General features: G+C 41.0%; 1 protein-coding gene across 1 annotated transcript in view; it reads left to right on the forward strand.

Annotated features, from left to right (window-relative positions):
• The window catches only part of TGFBR2 (transforming growth factor beta receptor 2), a 62,687-nt gene that overhangs the window by 20,777 nt on the left and 21,528 nt on the right, over window positions 1-20,382 (forward strand). Inside the window, exons 2-3 of the mRNA XM_085311798.1 lie at window positions 8,324-8,495; window positions 10,041-10,231. Coding sequence (XP_085167924.1) covers window positions 8,324-8,495; window positions 10,041-10,231 — 363 coding nt within the window. The remainder of the gene's footprint in view (window positions 1-8,323; window positions 8,496-10,040; window positions 10,232-20,382) is intronic.

Below are 20,382 nucleotides of genomic sequence, written 5' to 3' on the forward strand. Positions count from 1 at the left end.
TATTCTTTTGTTCTCCTTTCATGGGCTACCATGAAGTGCAAAACAGTGGCCTGAAAATGTGAAAGAGAGCAGTAAGTTAAAAATCTGCAGATGAAACTATTTCATTATTTGAAGCATCACAATAATATTATTTTTATTCCCTGTTTTCAAAATGCATTCACATTTCATTTTAAGTGCTGGGCTTGATCCTCCTCGCACCAGCACTAATGTCGGTCAGGAGTTTCACTGAGGACAGCTAGCTCAGGTATGTTTGAGGCAGTTTAGTACCATGCCCCATAAGAGTGAGAAGAACGAAGCCCATGATGAAAACTGCCAACATTAGCTCAGTCTGGAAGTAGTGGATAAAAATAGTGTTATTTTAATGCTTTAAATAGAGGAATGAGTTTTATCTTCAAGAGCTCCGACTTGGTAGTCTGTTCCCTCCCTTACTTTCTCTAGTTCCTTCCCTCCCCCTCATTCTTGTCAGGTTGGATTCTGTCTCTGTGTCAATGCCTGCAGCAATCCCTCAAGCAAAATTTTGCCAGTTCCACATGCTGTTAAAAGACAAACATTTCCACTGCAGAGAGGAGTTAAATGAAGTTTTCTAACTCCTGCCCCTTTTCCTTTTGTCTCTGCACAAAAATTCCCCCACTCCATGCCTGCCTACAGGTTGGCAGCAGTGGTTTCCTACATTTCAGTGCAGTCCATGTGGCTTTTGAATGCTTTCCCCTTGAGAACCGGTTCTGCTTTGGCTTTCCTTCACTAAGCTGGGGTGGCCAAATGACTTCTGGCTCGATCTGGCTTTTCAGAACAGCTCATCTGGTCTGCTGTCTTATTTCCGAGTAGTCTTCTCAGCCATGGCTAAAGAGTAGGCCTTAGTCCACATAAATAGTTTTGAAGGCCTGTAGGCCCCACCTGACTGTTTTTTCCCCCTGCCTCATAGGGGCTTCTCTGTAATAGATGGATCCCAGGCCTGGGAGCTGTGTGAGTGTCTTGTTGAATTGGTGCCATTTGATAGGTGTGACGAATCCTTTTCTAACATGACAGGCAAGACCAGTTACATAATAGGCAARAGCGGTGACCTGCCTCTCTTCCAAGTACTTCACAAAGAAGTACGCTCGTGGAAAGGCAGTTACTTTGGTCTTTATTCTCTGCAGAGCCTCGATTAAGTTTGATGGGACAGGAAAGCAATACAATGGTCCCAACCGCTTTGCAGACAAAATCAGGCTCCACTGACTAAGGCAGCTGTTATGCTAGGCCGGAAGGCTGAAGATCAAAAGGAAATCCATGAGGTAAAAAAGCCTTCCAAGGGAAAGAGGGAAGTTGCTAGGGRCTGACCAGGGTGTTGTCAGTGATTCATGACCCTCTCTCTGCCTCAACCTGTATCATGCAGTCTGCAAAAGAAGCTCCAGGACTGGTGTCTCTGCTGCAGAGACAGCTAAATACCTGGTGAGCTAAACATTAATGTAACCTATTTTCCTCTGATGTATTTTAGTTGTGCATAAATTATTGCTCCTGTTTGGCTTTAAGGAGGCTGTCTCAGCACTCTGATAATCACTGCTTTTAATCTTAAAGGAAATGCTTGTGAAATTCCTTTCCTCATGTTAGGTCTGTTGGGGTAAACCATAGTTGAGATGCAGGACTGCAGCCCAAAACGTGGTCCAAGACAGCACAAACTATGTGAATCTATCCCAAGTGTTAAGCAATGGCTGCTAATGGCTGATACAGGCTTGATAATTAAGAAGGTTTGATAATGAAGGTGGCCTCATAAAAAACAAGAAGTTTCACAATCATCTCATTCCTCTGGTAGCTGTGTCACTAAACATGATCCTCTGCACTAGGTAGTAACTACTTTATTCATTCTCAAAAACGTTGGGATAGAAAGGGCCAAAGGATGCATTGAAGGATGACTGAAGCCTCATCTCCAGATGAGCACTCCAGTGCATTCTCAATGATACACCATTTTCCCATTGCCTTCCACTGTCAACAGATGTGAAATGTTTGAGAGCAGGCTTTAATCCACGGCTTGATCGCACAAGATATCAAATGCTCTATCCCCAATCATAGTCAGAGCTTAAAAAAAAAAAAAAAAAGTTGAAAGCAAGGTGAGCTGTCCTGTTCATTTTGGCCTTGAAATTTTTCCTGATAAAGCCTGTGGAAGATGTCCAAGTAAGTCTTAGAGTGCTAGATCATTACACCCTTTGTGGCGCTCTAGCTGCAATGCAGTTCAGGCTGGTGGATCAGAACAATGGGYCATTGTCCTGAATATATGAGTATCTACACACTGATTCTCCAAGTCATAAACACAGAGGAAGAACGGTCTGTTCAAAGAGTGCTATTTATGTCATGAGGCCTGGTGATTTTCTTCCCTTTTCAGTGCAATATTAGAAATATTTTCAGAAAAGAGAGTTATCTGCTCTTGCCTGTTCCCCATGGATTTTGCTACATTCTTTTTATGACATAATGAATTCCAAACCAGTGAATTGTGGTGTCAGACACCGGTGACGATGACATTCATGAAGGCAGGGAGACCTTTTACTCAGACCTGCATTTAGGAATATCTGAAAGAACAAAACAGTTATGCTAAATTAATTAGCATTTATCCATCAATTTTCCTACATATTTTACATCCCAAATGGCAATTCCAGGCATCTGCTGAAAGAACTGTCTTGTTAAGGCTTGTGTCAAAAGTGACAACTCCATAGCAATTACTGAGGGCATTCTAAATGGGAAAAAGTCTAAGCTAGTTCCCAACAGACAGTAGTACAGATGTAATAATTTGTATATAAGATTATATGTACTTTGCATATGTAGGAGTTCCTTTTTAATTTAACTTCAGATTTTTAATTAAAAAACAAAAAATGTTTTTAGTTTATTTTTCATCTCTCATTTTTTTAAATCGAATAATTACCATGATGATATAGTTTTCATTGGAGTACMCTTGATAGGATTCTGATGTCAAACATGGGTATAAGTGCTGGTTAGACACCCTCAAGTATCTCGTCTCACCTTCACCTGAATGTTACATGAGAGCAGGTCTCCTGTGGGTCTGTGAGGATGTTTCAGATGCCTTGTGTCCAAAATGGCACTAGGTGCCTATACTTAGAGAGCTGAGTTGCTCTCTCTCTTACAGTAACACTCCATTTCAACTCATGATGGCATTGAACTCAGAATTGTGAACTGTAAATGAAAACTTGAAAGTTTTGTTTTGTAGGATTGCCCTGGTAATGTTGCTATGGGAGTTACGAGGTGATCTGCAATGTTACCAGCTCCTGTGATTTTATCATGAATCGTGTGAGAGTTGACATTTTTTTCAAGCTCAGGCTCCTAGATTCCTGTGTGTGTTTTTTCTTAAAAAACATTTTTCATTTTTGCAAGTCAGACAGTAAGTTTCCAACCCTCCTGCTTGTGGCCAAAGCTTCAAAACATGACTCCAGAGAGCAGCAGCAAATAAAGGACAATCCCAGCAGTTGTTGTTTTATTATTATTATTATTATTATTATTTTATTATTTCTATGATGTCTAGTCTTGTCATTTTGTGATTTTTTTTAAATTCTTCGGGTTGGTTATGGTGCTATCTTTTCTTCCATGTATTATTGCATGGAACATAATCAATGGAATTAAGAACGATCATCAGGATCTTTCCTGGTCTTAAATGCAAAGCTCAGATCACTCCTTTTCCTTGCCTCCCTCTCTCCTGAAGTTGAATCATCAATACTTGGAAGGCATTTCTGGAAGGCTAAGAATGTTGCTTTTGCATCAGAACCTGTATTTGTTTGTGTGCTGCTGCTAGTGACCTCATCAGTAGGTCACTGAAGTTCTACTGAGATTGTAGATTATATACTAAAGTGGGAGGCACAATAGAAAAAATGCCGTATGCATGTACTGTTCCTGGCAAAGCTTAGCGTGTCTCTGTTGGGGGAGAAGGTAATACAGCTTGGACTTTCTTCAGAGCTGCTATGATGCAATTCAGTCAATGACAATTTAGACGTGGCATCCTGGAACTGTGCTTTTTGGAAGATATGGGGTCTCTCTGCTCAGCATTGCTATTTTTTGTGTATATATTTGGCACTGGTTGAGAGAAGAGAAATGTAGTAATCGTATTTTACCAGGTAGGAGTGAGAGAGATTGGCCAATATTTCTTAAATCCATCCTAAGACATACATAAAGTTTTTCATTGTAGATACGCTAAAAAAAAGACAGCATGTTAGTTTTGGCTTTATTTGAATGTTGTTGGCTGTTGAGAGTCCTGTAATGATGCTAAACAAATATGAGAAATGTAAACTATAGCCTGAGGTCTCAATGAAAGTTACACATTTACAAACAACAGACACAAAGCAAACAACTTCAAGACAGTCAATAGGCTTTGGGTGAGGCATACTGTTTATAGGACTTTCAGAAGCCGTAAGTAAGAGGTGAACCATGGAGTAAAAGTGTTGTCCCACAAGCCTGACTCCACCAGAAACCATGGAGTTGGTATTTCCTGTGTGGCTGCTTTGGTGTCTCTTCCATAACGTAAAACTCAGGTGTTGGCTTGCATGTTGCTAGCATTTTAACCAGGGTGACTGATTTATGCTGAACTGACTGGTTGAAAGGTTCGTAGCCAAGAAACCACTTTCTTTTATTTGGAGCCCGGTTCCTGGACAAAGAAGCAAGGAAAGCTAAAATTAGTCTTCTCGTACACATCCAAATAAGAAGAGAGACATTACATCTCTACGTTAGAGAGTAGATGACAAAACTCACATTTCAGGAAACAAGCACACACATTTTAGAATGACTTCCTGCAGGCATGCAAATCTGGGTTTCTCAGTTGTTTTTCCCATTACACTGCACAATCTGATTTATGCACATTGAAGATTGCTTTTGTCCAAAATGTTTAAGTGACCTTGATCACCTGAATAAGAGAAAGCCTTGAAGAGTTGGCTGGTATGGTGTGAACTAGGCAATAAAATAGTCAAGTAGTTTTAGAGAAGGGCTTGTGGGCCCAGCAGAGGATCCACCTCCTCAGGGAAGAGCCCTACCAACTTGTCATTTTCCAGGCAAGATTTCAATTGATTAGAGACAGGTCTGAGTTCATGTGACTTGGAAACAGACTTGTCTTTCCTTGATTTCTAAGTGTTCAGATTCTGGTAGCAGGCTGTGATGACAGTGCTGATGTTGTTCACATCTGGTTCTGGATTTCATCTCAGGCCCTTTTCAGAGATTGACAAGTCCCATTTTAGTATCAGCCTTATAGGAGAAAGTGAAACTCGGCTTTAACCCACTTAGTTTGGAACTAACTGGATACCTGAGTTGTCAGAGTGGGCAGAGCAGAGCTGAAGTAACAAAGAACACATCAACACCTGCTGGAGCAATACGACAGTATCAAGGAAAGTAAACTGCACTCTTAATCTAAATCAGATGCTGAAGTGTGGAAAAAGGTTTGTACACCTGGACAGTTCATCCATGTACCTTGAACTGCCAGAGAAATGAGAAAAGAGGCAATGACTTGTCAGCTTTTATTAGGAGAATTTTGGGGAACAGTTCAAGTGCAATTAGTTCTGGAAGTCCTAAATACCATTAACTTTTGCCCTTAGTTTAACCTGTTTAGAAATTAACTGGCCCTAACTACTCAGCATTTTGCTGAGTACTATTGATAGCATTAAAAGTAACTTCTTGACTTAGAAACTTAAGTTTGTAACTTTGCAGTGGATTGCTGCTTCCAAGCTAGCATTTGGTTTTTTGAATCAAGTTGTTTGGTTTGGAGATCCCTCCTTGGAAGCGGTCCAAACATATTTTCATCTGTTTGTTCCAGTGGGTGAGTCTTGGCAGAACCTGGCATGGCTGGGGACGACATAAAAATGAGTCCTGCCTGTCAACATAGTGGACTCAAAGCGGTCACCTAGGGACATGCTTTCTTGTAGACTTTGGCTCAAGTTGTCTACATTTGGTTAGCTCTTCCCAAGTTAACCTCATTCAAATCAAAACTAATCATGTAACAGGACGATACTTAATCTCTGCAGATGGTTTGGATTAGCTGGACAGTTTTCTACTGTGATATCGGATCCTAATGAAGAAGCCCTTTTATGAGGTGGAGGAGTAACTTTTGCATCATTTGTGAGGATCATGCGCCTATCCTWAGTGTTGAGGGGGCCCAAGTGGAATGGGCAATGTCTGAGATAGACACGCAGGGTGCTGCTACAGCTGCACAGTGAAACACAGAGACGCATTAGCTCAGAGTACGCATTAGCTAAAGTACATCCAATCTGAGCACCAGGTGGCTCTTAACTGTGCTCGGTTGTGTGGTGTAGACATAGGAGCTGCCCCCGTGTGAGCTTGGGTGAGTCAATCTCTGTGCTCATCTTTGAAAGCAATGTCTCCTTAGTACTTGTCTCTATTGCTTGTCCAGGTTTTTAAGACCATAGATTGTCTCTTACAGGGTGCAGGGACAGGCCCACTCTATCAAGRTGTTTGATCATTAGTGTGAACTAGCTAAATGAATATAGCTATCATTGTCTCTTGAACATCTGGTCAATAGGAGGTACTATGCAAAAGAGAGGAGCAATTACCATCATAATGAATTTATTAATATATATTTTATACAGTATTAGATTCAAGACCTTTTGAGTTCCTACCACACCTACTTCAATGAKGCTTTGTTCTTATACATCACTTCTAGGAATTACTGGAAGAAAAATAATTAAGGAGAAGAAATCTTTACCTCAGGCTTAAAATTCATCCAGCCTGTAACATACTACCAGCTTCTGCACCCTAGTATGTGCTCCTAGTGAGATCACCCTAACCCTCCCTGGCATGCAGGAGCTTCTTCTATACCATTAAAATCGTTGGGAGTTTTGCCATTGATTACAAATGACAGTAAGAACAGAGACCTTAGGTCAGTACCACAACATGCTAGTGACAAGAAGAACCTGTGATCTGGAAGAGGCAGGACAGAGAGACTTTTCTCTCAGTCCCTCACAATGGCTCAGAAATCCATTGAAAACGTTAGCAATGAGTCTTTTTGTTTCCTTCTGGAGAAAGCATGTATATTTAGTTCCTTCAATGAAACATTTCTAATGGTAGCAAATAATAAAGTTCTAGAAGAAAAAAAGTTTGATTTCTCAGCTAATGGAGGAAAAGGGGGAAAATTGCAAATCCCTGGTTGCCTGTTTTTGGTTGACTARCAACATGGAGCCATCTAGAACAACATGAACATAGTTTTAACACACAGCTGGCTACAGAAAAATATTACACTACATAAAGCCCAGCATCTCCTTACATTGGCTCAACCCACTTTTCCAAATATATTACAAAGTGAATCAGATTGAAACTGCTGTAGTCAGTCTACTCCACTTCAGATAGTTGCATATTCATTTTAGCTTTAGAAAAAAAGTTTTGTTGGCATTTTCTGTTCCTTATAGTCATGCTGGCTTTTGAAAATAGCTTTTGAACTAAAAATATGTTTCCTGATATTCATACATTAGGATAAATAACTTCCATTACTGCTACCACAGTGAAGCAGAGAGAGAGTGCTAAGACATTTTTGGAGCCAGAAAACAAGTACGTTCTTCAGTGCCTGGGTGCGGAAATGTAGCTGTTGGGTCAATGCAGGATTACACGAGGCAGGCTTTCATTGCACGTTTGCTTGAATCAGCCCCATAACAGTCTAGCAGCAGTCTACATGAGCTGCACAGATGCCCCATTGCTGCACAGATACCCTATTGCATTTCCAACTTGAGTTTTATCCATAGCCTCTGGCAGACCATCTACCTTAAGCTGACAGTCAGTCCCAGCTATAGGTTTTTCTATGATGTGAGCAGTAATCAGATTAGGGTTTTGCCTCAGGTTGGTGAAGACAAGTTTGTGAGATCGATSAAGAGCCATATCATAAGGATGTCACCCACCGCGTATGCATTCCCAGCAGGCTTTGCACTGTGGTATCTACAGTTATTGTGGTACRCAGAGCAAGATGCAATATCCTGCACACGGAATCAGTATTCTGCCTGTGAGTAATGCAGACGGGTAGCTACAGAGGACTCAGTCCTCAGTGCAGACTGAACTCAAAGCAAGCTTGATTCTGCAGATCACAGAGCAACTTCTGTGCCCCCTGAAGTCAATAGTAGTTGACTCAACTTTGCAAATTCACTTTGATTATCCTGGTCTAGACAAAGTGGCACTTTCCCTGTTAYGAAGAAAGTTGGTAGCTGGGCAAGATCAGAGATATTCTAATTTAAGGTGGGAGGGCTGCTGATGAAAAACTTACCTTCATAATGAGCAATCATACAGTCTGTTAATTTACCATTATTAATGAGTTTCCTTCTCTCTCTTTTTCTCTCTCTCTCTCTCCTTTTTTCCCCTCTGTAAGCTGAAATTATGTCACCTGTAGACAGAGATAAGGAAAATGGATTCCAGATGCCAAACCTATGCAAATTTTGTGACATTAAAGTAACAACCTGCTTAAACCAACATGAATGCAAGAGCAACTGCAACATCACTTCTATCTGTGAGAATAATAATGAAGTCTGTGTTGCTATATGGTAAGTTATTTCTTCATAAAGGCAAGGAGGGGAGCACACCCTCATCCATCCTTACTTAGTTCTTCCCTTGATGTGATATTCAGAATATGCCTGCTAACTCACCAGGATCTGCTGTCTCACTTCCAGCTTGTATCTRTGCTCAGCATACTGAGAGTTGCTTGAGGTTAACAACAATTCAGATATGAAATGTTCTGGGGAACTTTTTTTTAARGGAGTTCTGTTCCAGCTTATGCTGTTATTGGAAAAGAGGCTTGTTTTTGCTCAAACCATTAAACTGCATCCACCCACAGCACTCAGAGTAGAAACAGAATTGAGACTCAGAGGAGATCATGGTGGCATTTGCTGAAGAAAAGTAGTGCTCTCTAGGTTTAACAACGAACTAGATTATGTACATCTATCACCAGASCCTTATTTACCATTTATAGGTGGAAATGCTTTCTCTTAATGAGGAATGTCTCTGGTTTAAAAATATTAACTTTTATACACTGTATGCCTAGGTTCTGAAAAATCAAAGGCATATGAAAATGACTTATAACATGTTTTAGGGATTCTTGACTTTAAACTTGCCTTCCAGTCTAAAAACTAGGATTTTGCTCTCCCATAGACAGTAAGCCAATCCTACCAAAGAAAACCAAAAGTAGCCTTTTGAGGTTCATGATCAGACAAAAGCAAAAGAACCAAGTATTTCCAACATTACTGCTGAGTTAGGAGCATAATTAGAACCATTTACAGAAAAGCTTTTTTTGGTTTGGCTTGTTTTTTTGCTTTTTTTAAGTGTTCAGTGTTTGTAAGAGTAACCGTTCAGTGCTTGTAATTGCCACACAAAGTGGCTGTAGTGCAATTTAAGGTGCATTCTGAATGATTCATGCTAAATTATCCAGAAGACGAGTTGAGAACTGTATTTAAATTGCTCTTCCTGTCTGWGTCTTTTGTCAATGAAAGATAATCTACATGTGGACTACAACAAAACCTGGGAATGTGGGCCAGATTTTAAGCTATAAATATTTCCCTGACAGGCAACTCTGGTTTGCACAAGTCCTATCTTTTTTTTTTCTCCCTCAAATAAAAATGCTGAGGCTAACTCATTCAGTGCAGAAATTATGCTGATTGTAGGCTTCAAAAAACAAAACAAAAATCCAACACAGTAGAAATTCCTCRGATTTTGAGGAAATCATTCAGTTTTTATCGTAATTTCCCACAGATTTTTACTGTCTGCACAGTGACCACAAAAACCAAAAGTATGTTGTGAGGTTCAGAGTAGTTCATTGAGCATTAGCTTGAATGATTTGGGGTGAGATTTTCAAAGACCTTCATTGCAGCTTAGTGTAACATGATAAAGGGGTAGCAATGCCATTGTACAAATGTCTCAGTGTAGAGGAGTCCAGAAAATTTACCCCATCTAGGAAAGCCAGAGAAAAACATACAAAATTCTTTAAATCCCATTTGAGTTCTGAAGAGAGGCAAATTTCAGCCAAGCACAGTCCTGTCTGCTCTGTTTGTAAAATATTCTTTCTTTGATTTCAATTTTCTCCTTTTCATTTTTAGGAGACAGAATGATGAAAATAAGACATTAGAAACAATATGCCATGATCCCCAGAAAACTCTCTATGGTCACATGTTGGATGACTCCAGCTCAGAGAAATGTCTAATGAAAGAAAAGAAGGAYGATGGAGGATTGATGTTCATGTGCTCCTGTACAGGGGAAGAATGCAAYGACATGCTCATTTTTTCACCAGGTAGGTTTAAAATTTTCCCTGCATTTCTGTGTTGTGCCTTTCAGGCAATATAAAACCTATCCTACCAATGGACTTTGGAGTTGTAGTTTCTGGTGAAAAACTTCCAGTGGCTGAGGATACTTTGGTCTCTTCTGAGTCCTACAAAATCTCTGTCTTTCTTTTCTGTTTCTAGGGGATAGTTCTTGCTAGGCTGTCCCTTTGAAGCACTTTTGATACTTGACCCAAGATGCTGCACTTAAAAGTTGCTTTAATTGTGAAAGCAACCTGCCTAAATTTGTGTTACTGACACACCAAAGTGCAGCATTGGCAAATTACACTATAATACACAAACAAGAGGCAAATGCCATATTTAAGATTTAGCCTTTTCTAGGAGGCTCTATTGTCGTATCATGGCACCTGTATATACAGATCAGTTCCTACTAATTAACTTAATAGAGTGTGCATTTAAAGTCAGCTTCTGCACTTTCTTGTTCTGTGATGGGGATGAAGTACCTAGAAGTTTCCTTTGCTGCTGGATAAGCCGCCTCATTCYTGTTACAGCTCAGGGTGGTGTATTTGAATTCAGGTATACTGGTCAAATCTGARTACAGATAGACTCACAAATGTGTAACCAGGGAACTTGTCCCCGTTCTGGTTCATGAATGCCTGTAGTGACCACTACAAATATAGTAAAGGCAGCATAATTGTGTACAGCTCCTGCCTACCTTGGGCTGCACACACAGATGCGTGTGTATGTACATGCACACACCTCACTTTCTTTTCTCCCACCAGCTAGATCCCACTGTAAATCTTTGCCTGAGACTCCATCAGGTTTCCCAGGGCAAGTGTGAGATCTTCTGTGGTGAGCTTTGTGTGCACACACTTCTAAATGAGTGTGGCACACTGCAGCCATGCCTACCACCTGTAAATTCCTTGGGAAAAGGGTATAGCAAGGGGGGATAACAAAAGATTGGGATAGTATTTCCACTTTTGGGAAACACGATGCACAACTGCACTGAGGCTAAGGTGAAGAATTCCATGAATAGTTCTCAGCCCTCCAAGGAGGCTGACTAGTTCAGATTGCAAAATCATACGAGATTAGACAAGGGCAAGCTAAAAAGTCTTTACTCCATTGGCCCAGGCTGTCCCTATCTAGTGCCACCTCCTTACCTCTTTCTCCTCCCCTCCCCAAGCTTAATTTGAAACCTGACAACCTGATCCGTGGTTGCATGACCAGCTCTTACTCAGGTGGACTTTAACAAAGCTGAAATAAATTCAATTACTGTTGTGAGCACAGGCAGTAAACCTGTTTCTAACCTAATTCTAACAGATTGCCTTGATTTTATCAAAGGGAACATGTTCCCAGTGAAAAAATCTTACTGTCTATCAGCCGTTTGGAGTTTCTATACAAAGCTAACCACACCCTTGTGGATTTGGGCTAATTTGTTATAAATTAGTCATGTAACAGCAGTTTCTCCTGGGGCTATATAGCTGAATGTAATCTGTCCGTCAAATGTGTCTTCTGTGCTTATGTTTATGAGATCCATTCCATAAATCCAACATTAAGTGCCTTCATTCCCATCTCCTCTGCAGTCCCCTCACACTGCCAAAGCAGCCTAAAAYGATCTGTAGTGTAAATGAAAATTTGGCCTTGTTAATCTGATTCCTTTCACTCCTTGGGTAAATTTAGCTTTTCCTTCCAGGTCATGTGCTGTTAGCACTGTAGGTGAATCATGAAAGCTGTGCTCTGCATTCACAYGTAGTAACTGAATAACTGCAGACAAAAATTGAAGCAATGTAAAGCTTCAGTTGTAACATTTCCAGTTCATTCACAAACACATGCCTTAACTCTGAAGGGGAGGGGGGAGATTGAGGCTTTGCCATTCCTATTTTATTGTTGTGGATTAGTGTTACTTCTAAACGAAAACAGCCCCTTTGGGTTGCTTGCCTGCTTAGCCATGGCAGGAAGACAAACGATTTTTACAGTATCAGACATGCGGTTTCCTGTCTGTGTTTAACTTTGAGCAGAACATCACAGCCAGCTGGTCCACGGCTCCTCCAGACAACTAGATAATAGCCTGTAATAATTTTGCCTTTAGAATGACTGTCATCCAGATCTATTCTGTACATTGTTCTTGCATTTTTTTCTCTCTAGTTGTACCCCAGAATAAAGATTTTTGTTGAGTTTTAGCACATCTTTTCTGTTTAGGAGTAGCGGACAAAAGCTGGTCTCAGAAGGCCTGATCGAAGTGGGATTGTACTCACTTATTAGCAGAAATCGAGACAATAGGAAAGGTTGTATTCTTTCACCTTTCCTTTGTGGCTTTTGCTATAAATGATCAGTGTTCTAGTTCTTCGTCCCTCTGGATGCACATTTAAGACAAATCAGATTTATTTTGTTCCTAGTGTTGCTGAGGTAAAAAATAAAAGTGTGGGTGAAGCAACAGGTTCTGATTTCCAGCAGAGGTTAGTCACGACATTCCAGTGATTCACAGCTGAGCTGCTGTTGCTTATAAAAGAAATGCTTTATGCCTCTGTCAGCATGTATCAGTCTCTGATGGTGAAAGGTAAACCTCCTGACTCCATGTTTAGACATAAACATCTAAAGATTTTGGGTAGTGTGAGGTATTGTGACTCACATAAAGAGTGGCTTTGGAAATATTTGAAGTGGTTACATCCAAATCAAAAGTCTGTTTCTCGTATGGACTTTCATTTAAGTTGCCAATCTGCAAAATAAACAAGATATACACTCAGATTAGACATGCACCTAAATATGCCTGTAATTCCGCTGCGTYGGGGGACTTCTGGCGCTGACTCTGATCACTGGCATATCAGGCCACAAGCAGTTAGTGGAAGATATTTTGTGCATGGCTGTTCCAAACAATGTTCTGTAGTTCTCAAGGAAATAATATCCAGAGACAGGTAGCCATTGTAAATTTGGCAACCCTGTTTATTTTTCAATCCTTCTGGTTTTTGCCAAACATAATTGTGGGTGACTGGCAAACAACTTACACCCCTGTGGTGGAAAAATGCTTCTGACAGCAAAACTCAATACCAATCTGTTTTAATTATTATTTATTCAAATGTCTAATGTCAGTGTTACCAGAAGGCAAAGCCACAGAGTAAAAACACAGGAAAAGATTAGCCAAGAAAGAGGGGGATAAAAGCGCTGGCTGGCTAGGGAGATGTTGGCTAGGTGGCAGATACAGAGGCCTTGTCCTCCTGTCATGGAAAAGATGAGTGCAGGACTGAACTACCAGGGTTTTTCCTTCTTCCTGTCTAATAGTGTCTGGTGGTTCTTCCATACAAAACTTTTTGCATTTTCTTCTTATAGTCTCTTCTTTTAACTTGTTGTGAAGAACCAAAGCTGTCTCTAGCTGTTTGCACAATGCCAGGCTTCTCCTGGTGTTTGGCCAGTTTGGTTCCTCAGTGTTCCCCTTGCTACATCATCTCCCAGCCTTTATTCATCAACCAGTGGGAACCTGACAAATCACTAAAAAACTTTTTATTATTATTATTGTTTTGTTTTAATTGCAATCCTAAGCTAGTTGGCTGAGATCAAGGCTTGTTATGCAAAGGAAGAGGACTGTGCTCTTTCCAGCCTTGTGTCTGACCTGTTCTCCATGGGCAGAGATGACAAGTCACCCTCACTATAGCATAGGAAATGGGATACCTGCAGGTTATGCAGTGTTACACATAATCTGCCTGTTACCAGTGCAGCTCTTTCATTTTGTCCAGCCTTATTCAGACACATTCATTCAGATGCATATGAAAGGGTGACCTCCGCACTGGAGATTACAGACAAAAAAATCAGATCCCTTAAACCACAGGATCATGTGTGCTGTTGTCATTGTACATGCAGTTGTTATCCTGGACACCCAGTTCAAACCCAAGTAAAAATGCAGAGAGTTGGAAATGCACTGCAGATCTATAGCCCAGCTCTTCTAGAGTTATTTCATTTTGGTTTTAGTTTTGTTTTTTTACATGGTGACCATTTTTCATTTTCACTTGGCTTGCTATGTCATCCAAATCTCCGTGCAGTTTGCAAGTAGGCGTCAGTGGGAATATTCAGGTAGACTGTCTTTATTCCTCATGTGCTGCAAGATTAAACCCTTGTTTTGGGCATTCCCACTCCATCATGTCATAGCATGGAAGAAACCTTTAGTAGCCACTGTATAGATGAGTTTTAATGGTTGCCTGAGTCATCCAAGCAGTTGCCTTAAAATAGCAAAACTTCAGTGACAGAGATGACTTAACTGGTCAGCAGGAGTTCATGGGGATGAAGCTGTTTGGGGAAGTGTGTTGGAGGAGGGGAGGGTGTTGGGCTGCTAACAATCTGTACATGGATCATAGTTTTCCTAAGTTTGTTAATTGAGAGTGTAAGAGAGGTAAGTATTTGATTAATCAATTCTGGCTGTTTCCTGAATCATTTGCCTGAACAAATTACAGCCTGTGGATTAGCTGTGTGTCAAGTGCTGTGATTACTCATTGTGTACGGTTGTGGCTGTTACCTGGGAGACGCGGTATTGTTCGGCTCCCCGAAGGACCCCGGGCATGCCTCCACCACGCTTTGTCCCGTGCAGAGATTGCAGCAAAGTATTGGTAACGTTTTAGAGTTTCCTTAACTTGGTATCTCTTGCTTGTCTCTAACATGTTGCCCCTGTCTTTTCCTTCCTTTCTCTCCTCTTCCTCTCCTTGCTAGAGTCAAAGCTTTAGTGATTTTTACTTGACTACATAGAAGGATCTCAGACTTAAGAGCAGACTTAAGACCTGTGCACAAACAGCCGCCAGGCCATAAATACTCATGCGATGAGTTGTCCAGTGCTCAAGGAACAGCAGAAGGGACATGATTACAGCTGGACTACATCCAAGCGGATTTTAACAAAGACTTTCATTAATGTGTTTTTCTGTTGTCCAACTAACATGTTCAGAAGGTAACTGTCTTCCCGCTGCCCCGTAAAAGAGGTCAGTAGCATTACATAATGTTGCACAGAGCCTCTCACTGCTTGTATATTGGCATTGTTCGCAATGTTTTCTCTTAGGTATTTGCAGCCACAGAGACCCACCCAAAGCCTGCAGCTGTATGTAACCAAAGGAGAGGCTGCCTAACACTGAGTGTCTGATTCACTTAGTGGGATAGAAAGGAAATAGAAGGGAAAGAGGCAAAAGAAGCCAATTTTTTGTTTTGCTCTGTTTTATTTTTATTGTGTGCTTCCTAGGAAAATAACCGTGCAGAGCTCAGTTACAGATTTATGTAAAAACAAGCTAGGCAGTTCTCTTAGAGTTTGGTTGGCATATTTGTTACAATTTGCATCACTTGTGAGCTTAATAAGTGTGGGAATTTGGCCAACCTTTTATCAGGTTGTCATGGAAGAGACTTTAATAATTACAGACAGAAACAAACTGTAACTAACACTGGCAACATAATATTTTGGGAAAGGTTGGAGGGGTGAAACTCGGGCTGAGAATAAAAATAGTGGTTAATGTGTGGCATCTGTTGGAACATATTGAAGCTGGAGAGATTGATTTGTTCCAGAAAACCACTAGCAAACAGCAGGAGACACTGAGTTGTGTAACTGAGGCATGTATCACAGAAACACAGCTACATCATGTAAAATTAGATCATGTTGGTTTTCATATCGCTGAGGAGAAGAACTGAGCTACAAATGTCAGAATGCGAGACATGCTGTATACACACCCATTTAAGTGACCTATTAGAATGGGAGAGATAAGAAGGAAAGGCAACCAGGGGCAGGATATTTTAAAGAAAGAGTGCTGTGCCAGAAAACCAAAGAATTATACTTTCTAGACAGCAGTAAAGGAAAAAAGACAGGAGCAAACTATTTGTTCTGTCTTAGAGCCTAGCAGTTTCTTAAACCTCCAGAGTGCTATATAGCATACTTGGCAATCAGCTGAAACAAAAATTCTTCTTACAATAGATTAAATATCCATTGCATCATTGGTGCCCAGCCTTTCCACTAAAGTAGGCCATCCAGAGGCAATCGAATSTCTTGCCCTGCTGTCCCCATGACATGACTAAGATGCAGCCATTCTCATCAGGTGACAGATGCATATGCATGACTCTTACATCATGTAACTGGGTCATGTAACTGGGGGTCCTCCCTGGGCATAATCGAGATGCCCAAGCCCTGATCACCCCGACATAGACAGTCATGTGCCGAGGACACAGCTGTTGTCCCCCAGTGGAGAGCAACCACAAGTGTGCCGCTGCTATCCAAAACTGCTCATACTGCTGCCTGCCCATCTCTCAGGAGAAGAGGTTAAGTGGTAGAACTGAGCACTGCACTGCATTAAGGGCTCTGAGGGCTGAGCACCGGTCTGCAAGTTGAATGCTGACTGCTTAGCAATGTTCAGGCTGGTGAATAACCAAAAGGCCAAGAAAATGAGTTCCCACACCTTTGAGCAAGCATCCTTGGGCCAAAATTCTGAGCCACGAGGGTGGTGGTGCTTTAGAAACAGGCTCTAGAGACGACTTTGCCTGGTTGCTTTTCTAATTCTGAGCCCCTAGAGCAGCCCAAATAGATCTGTCAACTACTGGTGCTAGTGCCTCTCCAAGGGCTGCTTCAGCAGATACTGCCATTGAGCTATTGGGTACCTYGGCAGTATCCTCTTTAAATTAAAAGATGAAGACTTGTAGATAAAATGTAGGTTACTAATCTTGATAGTCTAGATTTAGCTAGTTCAAAAAAAAGTCAAATTCAGGAACTGACTGCATGAATTTCACTTTCAGGAAAATTTAAAAGAAATGCWATGGCTTGTTTTCCACTGAGGAGCAAGGTAGAGATAGTTAATCATACCCTCTGGTTTTGAAGTCTAATAATCTACTGCATCATATGGCTCAGCAAAGAGCTGAGGGAGGGGAAGAAYTGATTTTCTGCCTCACAAAAATGTTAAGTTGAAAAAAAAATCTTACTCTCAAGCAAGGATGGAAAATTAAAAATTTTTAAATGAACTGCCATGAAAAAAATACAGGTGAGTTCAAGGTGCAGCATTTGAATTTAATTATTTTCAAGTATCTTGTGTCAAGTCAACCRTTTTCCTAAAGAAAAAGTGCACAAAGGGTAAAAACAATGAACTCCCTCATGAAAAAACTAATTCCCCCAAAATTAGGAGAAAATTTTAAACATAAAAATTGGAGCAAACCTCATTCCCTCTTTTGTCCCTGAAGGAAGGGTTTCTGGTTAAAGGATAGGAATATTTCCCAACTGAAGATGCTTTGCTAAATAATTCCAAAACAGTTTAATTCTAAGACCAAAATCAGGAAGGAACAGGAGGGAGTCAATTACAGACTTTCTTCRTCACTTGGTGATTCTTCTAAGTAGATAAACCAAGTTAACCCAAACAGCTGGTGAGGGTCTATGAAATTTTATTTCACTGGAGTTGAAATATTTTGTGGAATTAGTTTTCATCAAGACAGTAGCACGAGAGAGACAGACTCTTTCATRTTTTATTTACGAGTGGCTTGCCCAGAAATCAGCAAGCACTCATGGTTTCAACTCACATTTTGCCTAATTCAGAATAATCAGAGATGAAAAGCTCTTCCCTGAATCAAACAAAGTAGGACTTGAACTTGGAGCTCCCATACCCCAGACTAGTCCTCTCACTGTTGGGGATTAAATACTCACATCTCTTGCCAAATCGCAACATTTGAACAGAATTCTGTTTATGCAAAAACATTCAAAAGGTTTTAGTTTTCGTTCCAGTGTGGCATTGAAACCAAACTTTGAAACCTCAGAATTGCTGCAAAACGGAGTTGTTGTCCTTCAGTCAGCTCAAAGGGCTGCTTTGTGTCTTAGGAGCTTGCAAAATAACTGGATCACAGGCCAGGTTCTGGCCCATATTTTGTGACTGTGTTTCTCGAGGTTTTTAAGACAGTAGACATTAAGCTTGCAATACATCAATATTGATATGTGTAATGTGATTTCTGATAATATGGAATATATTCTTGCTCTGCTATGTGGCTTTGACTAGCAGATGATAGACAGCAACCTGAGAAACAGCACGAGCAGCAAACAGCATTAAAGCAGTCCTGTTAGTACTAGCTGTGCATTTGTGCTGCCCTGTGCATTAAAGCATCAGTGCCAATTTTATTGGCATTGCTTTATTTCTTGTTTCCAAAGTTCAGTGATACCAAAGTTCAATCAAAGGCACAAAGTCCAACCTCAAGAATTGACAGGCAAGTTGATGATGTGCTTTGAAGATTCCTAACTGAACAGGATTTGTACAGGGTTTCTATTTTCCTCAGCACCTGAGTGCATAAGGCTTAAGTAGTGCTAAGGGTTGTGCAGATGACTTGTGCGTAGTTTGAACCACCTACAGGAAGCTTTCTTTTAGCTAGACTTCTCTATTGTTATGCTATTTTCATAGGCTCTTTTGAAGTTTGAGAAGGACTGACCTGTCTGAATAATAGTTCTGGGTGGGGAAAGTTATTTAGGAACATGTTTGCAGAACCTGAAAGGTTATTTTATTTAACCRTTCCCTTGCCTGCCTGTTCAGCTGTGTTTTGCTCATAAGGGTGYTCAAAAAGAGGAGACTGCATTTACAAAATTATGAGTTTTGATTAATAGTCGTTTATCTGTAAACAAATGAGCAAATTTATTCTTAGCTTCCTCCTGTCAAACCAGGAAATGTCGACTAGCCACTATGCAAACATATAGATACACTCTCAATTTTGATCCTACCCTGACTTTGTATGTTGGTTCATCTGAGAAGTGCTCCAGCCTCAGCTGTACTGGAAAGGCTGATACTGTTTTGGTCAAATCAGTGATTAAAATCATAAGCAGTTACAGCTGTGTTTGCTTGGACCAGCCATCAGTGTCACCAGCTCTGTGCTGCCTCTGTCTCCCTTAATCCTGTTGGCAGGCAGCTCAGCCCCTTCTTTCTGAGCTCGAGGCTCAGCACCGGAAATCCTGACTCTCAGTTCTCCCTGTTTGGTGCTCGTTCCTGCACTCCCTAAGCTTTGATTGGGACAAAACTGAGAATGAGCACACACTTCGTCCCCGCTGGGCAGGATGTGCAGCCATACGCTTTTCACCCCTTTCCTGCCTACTTCCTCCAAAGGCCCCTGCCAAAGCGGATGTGTCACTTTGCAGCAGGACTGGAGGACAATACAGGGCTCAGGGGAAGTGGCCAAACTGCTCAGCCTCTGTTTTGATTACATTTCCTTTTTTTTCATTCTTTTCCAAGTGACATTTGCAACATCAAGTTTCTCCCACCCACCAGAAATCCCCCTGTACCACAGGCAGAGCTTTCTCTTATGCAAGAAGAGGAAGAGCCAAAGGGTCTCTAAAGTCTGCTGGAGAATTCTCAGTTTTAGGTCAAAGTGATACAGGCTACACTCAAACTTAACAGAAATGGCCAGAGACCCTCAGGCAGGCAGGGTAGCCRTAACAGTCATGAAGTGGAGGCTCTGGGCCAGTTTCTTTCTTCTTAATTAGATCTGCATGTTCACCCAGGTGCCTGGACTCATGAAAAGAAATTTGAAAGACAGCTAATAAATCTGGGATTTTTTTCTCCCTCATTTAGAAAGACATCTACATTTCAAATATCTGAACTGCATATTACAGCTCTATGGCAAAGAAAAGGGGCTTAGAGTTCCCTAAAATGGCCTGCTAATCTCTGTTAACAGTTRCAGCACATGATGCAGGTGACCTATCCTTCAGTTCTAACAGCAGAGTCTAAATTAAGCATTCTTGGCTGTGGTCAGGAGAAAAAAACAACGACAAAAAGCAACAGAACCCGAACACRCTCATCAAAACTACCTTATCTGATTGTTACAGATCACAGTTGCGTTCACAAAACTGTGGCCTGCTTGCAGCCGAATCTCCAGAACAGAGCCATTCTAGTGAAACGATCAGCTGTCCACTTCAGGGTGTTCCCCTAGATCTTTACAAAGCAGGTTTTCTGAGAGCAAAGAATGCACACAGGAAWAAGCAATCTAAAACTGCTGTTTACTAGCAGTGGCATGGGACTTCCTATATTCCTCCAGTAAGAGCTGCACGTAATCTGGAGGTTTGCTCCTCTTCAACATGTTGAGAAGCAGAAGGAAAACAGCTAATCCGTGATGAACTTTTAAAGTTAGGCATGTTACTAACATTTGGTGCCAAGGTAAATTACTTGAGAAAAATGATAAGTGATTTGCACAGGTGTGG

This window comes from Rhea americana, unplaced genomic scaffold (genome assembly GCF_003343005.1).
Source record: "Rhea americana isolate MKP2758 unplaced genomic scaffold, rheAme1 scaffold_35, whole genome shotgun sequence".
Taxonomy (NCBI): domain Eukaryota; kingdom Metazoa; phylum Chordata; class Aves; order Rheiformes; family Rheidae; genus Rhea; species Rhea americana.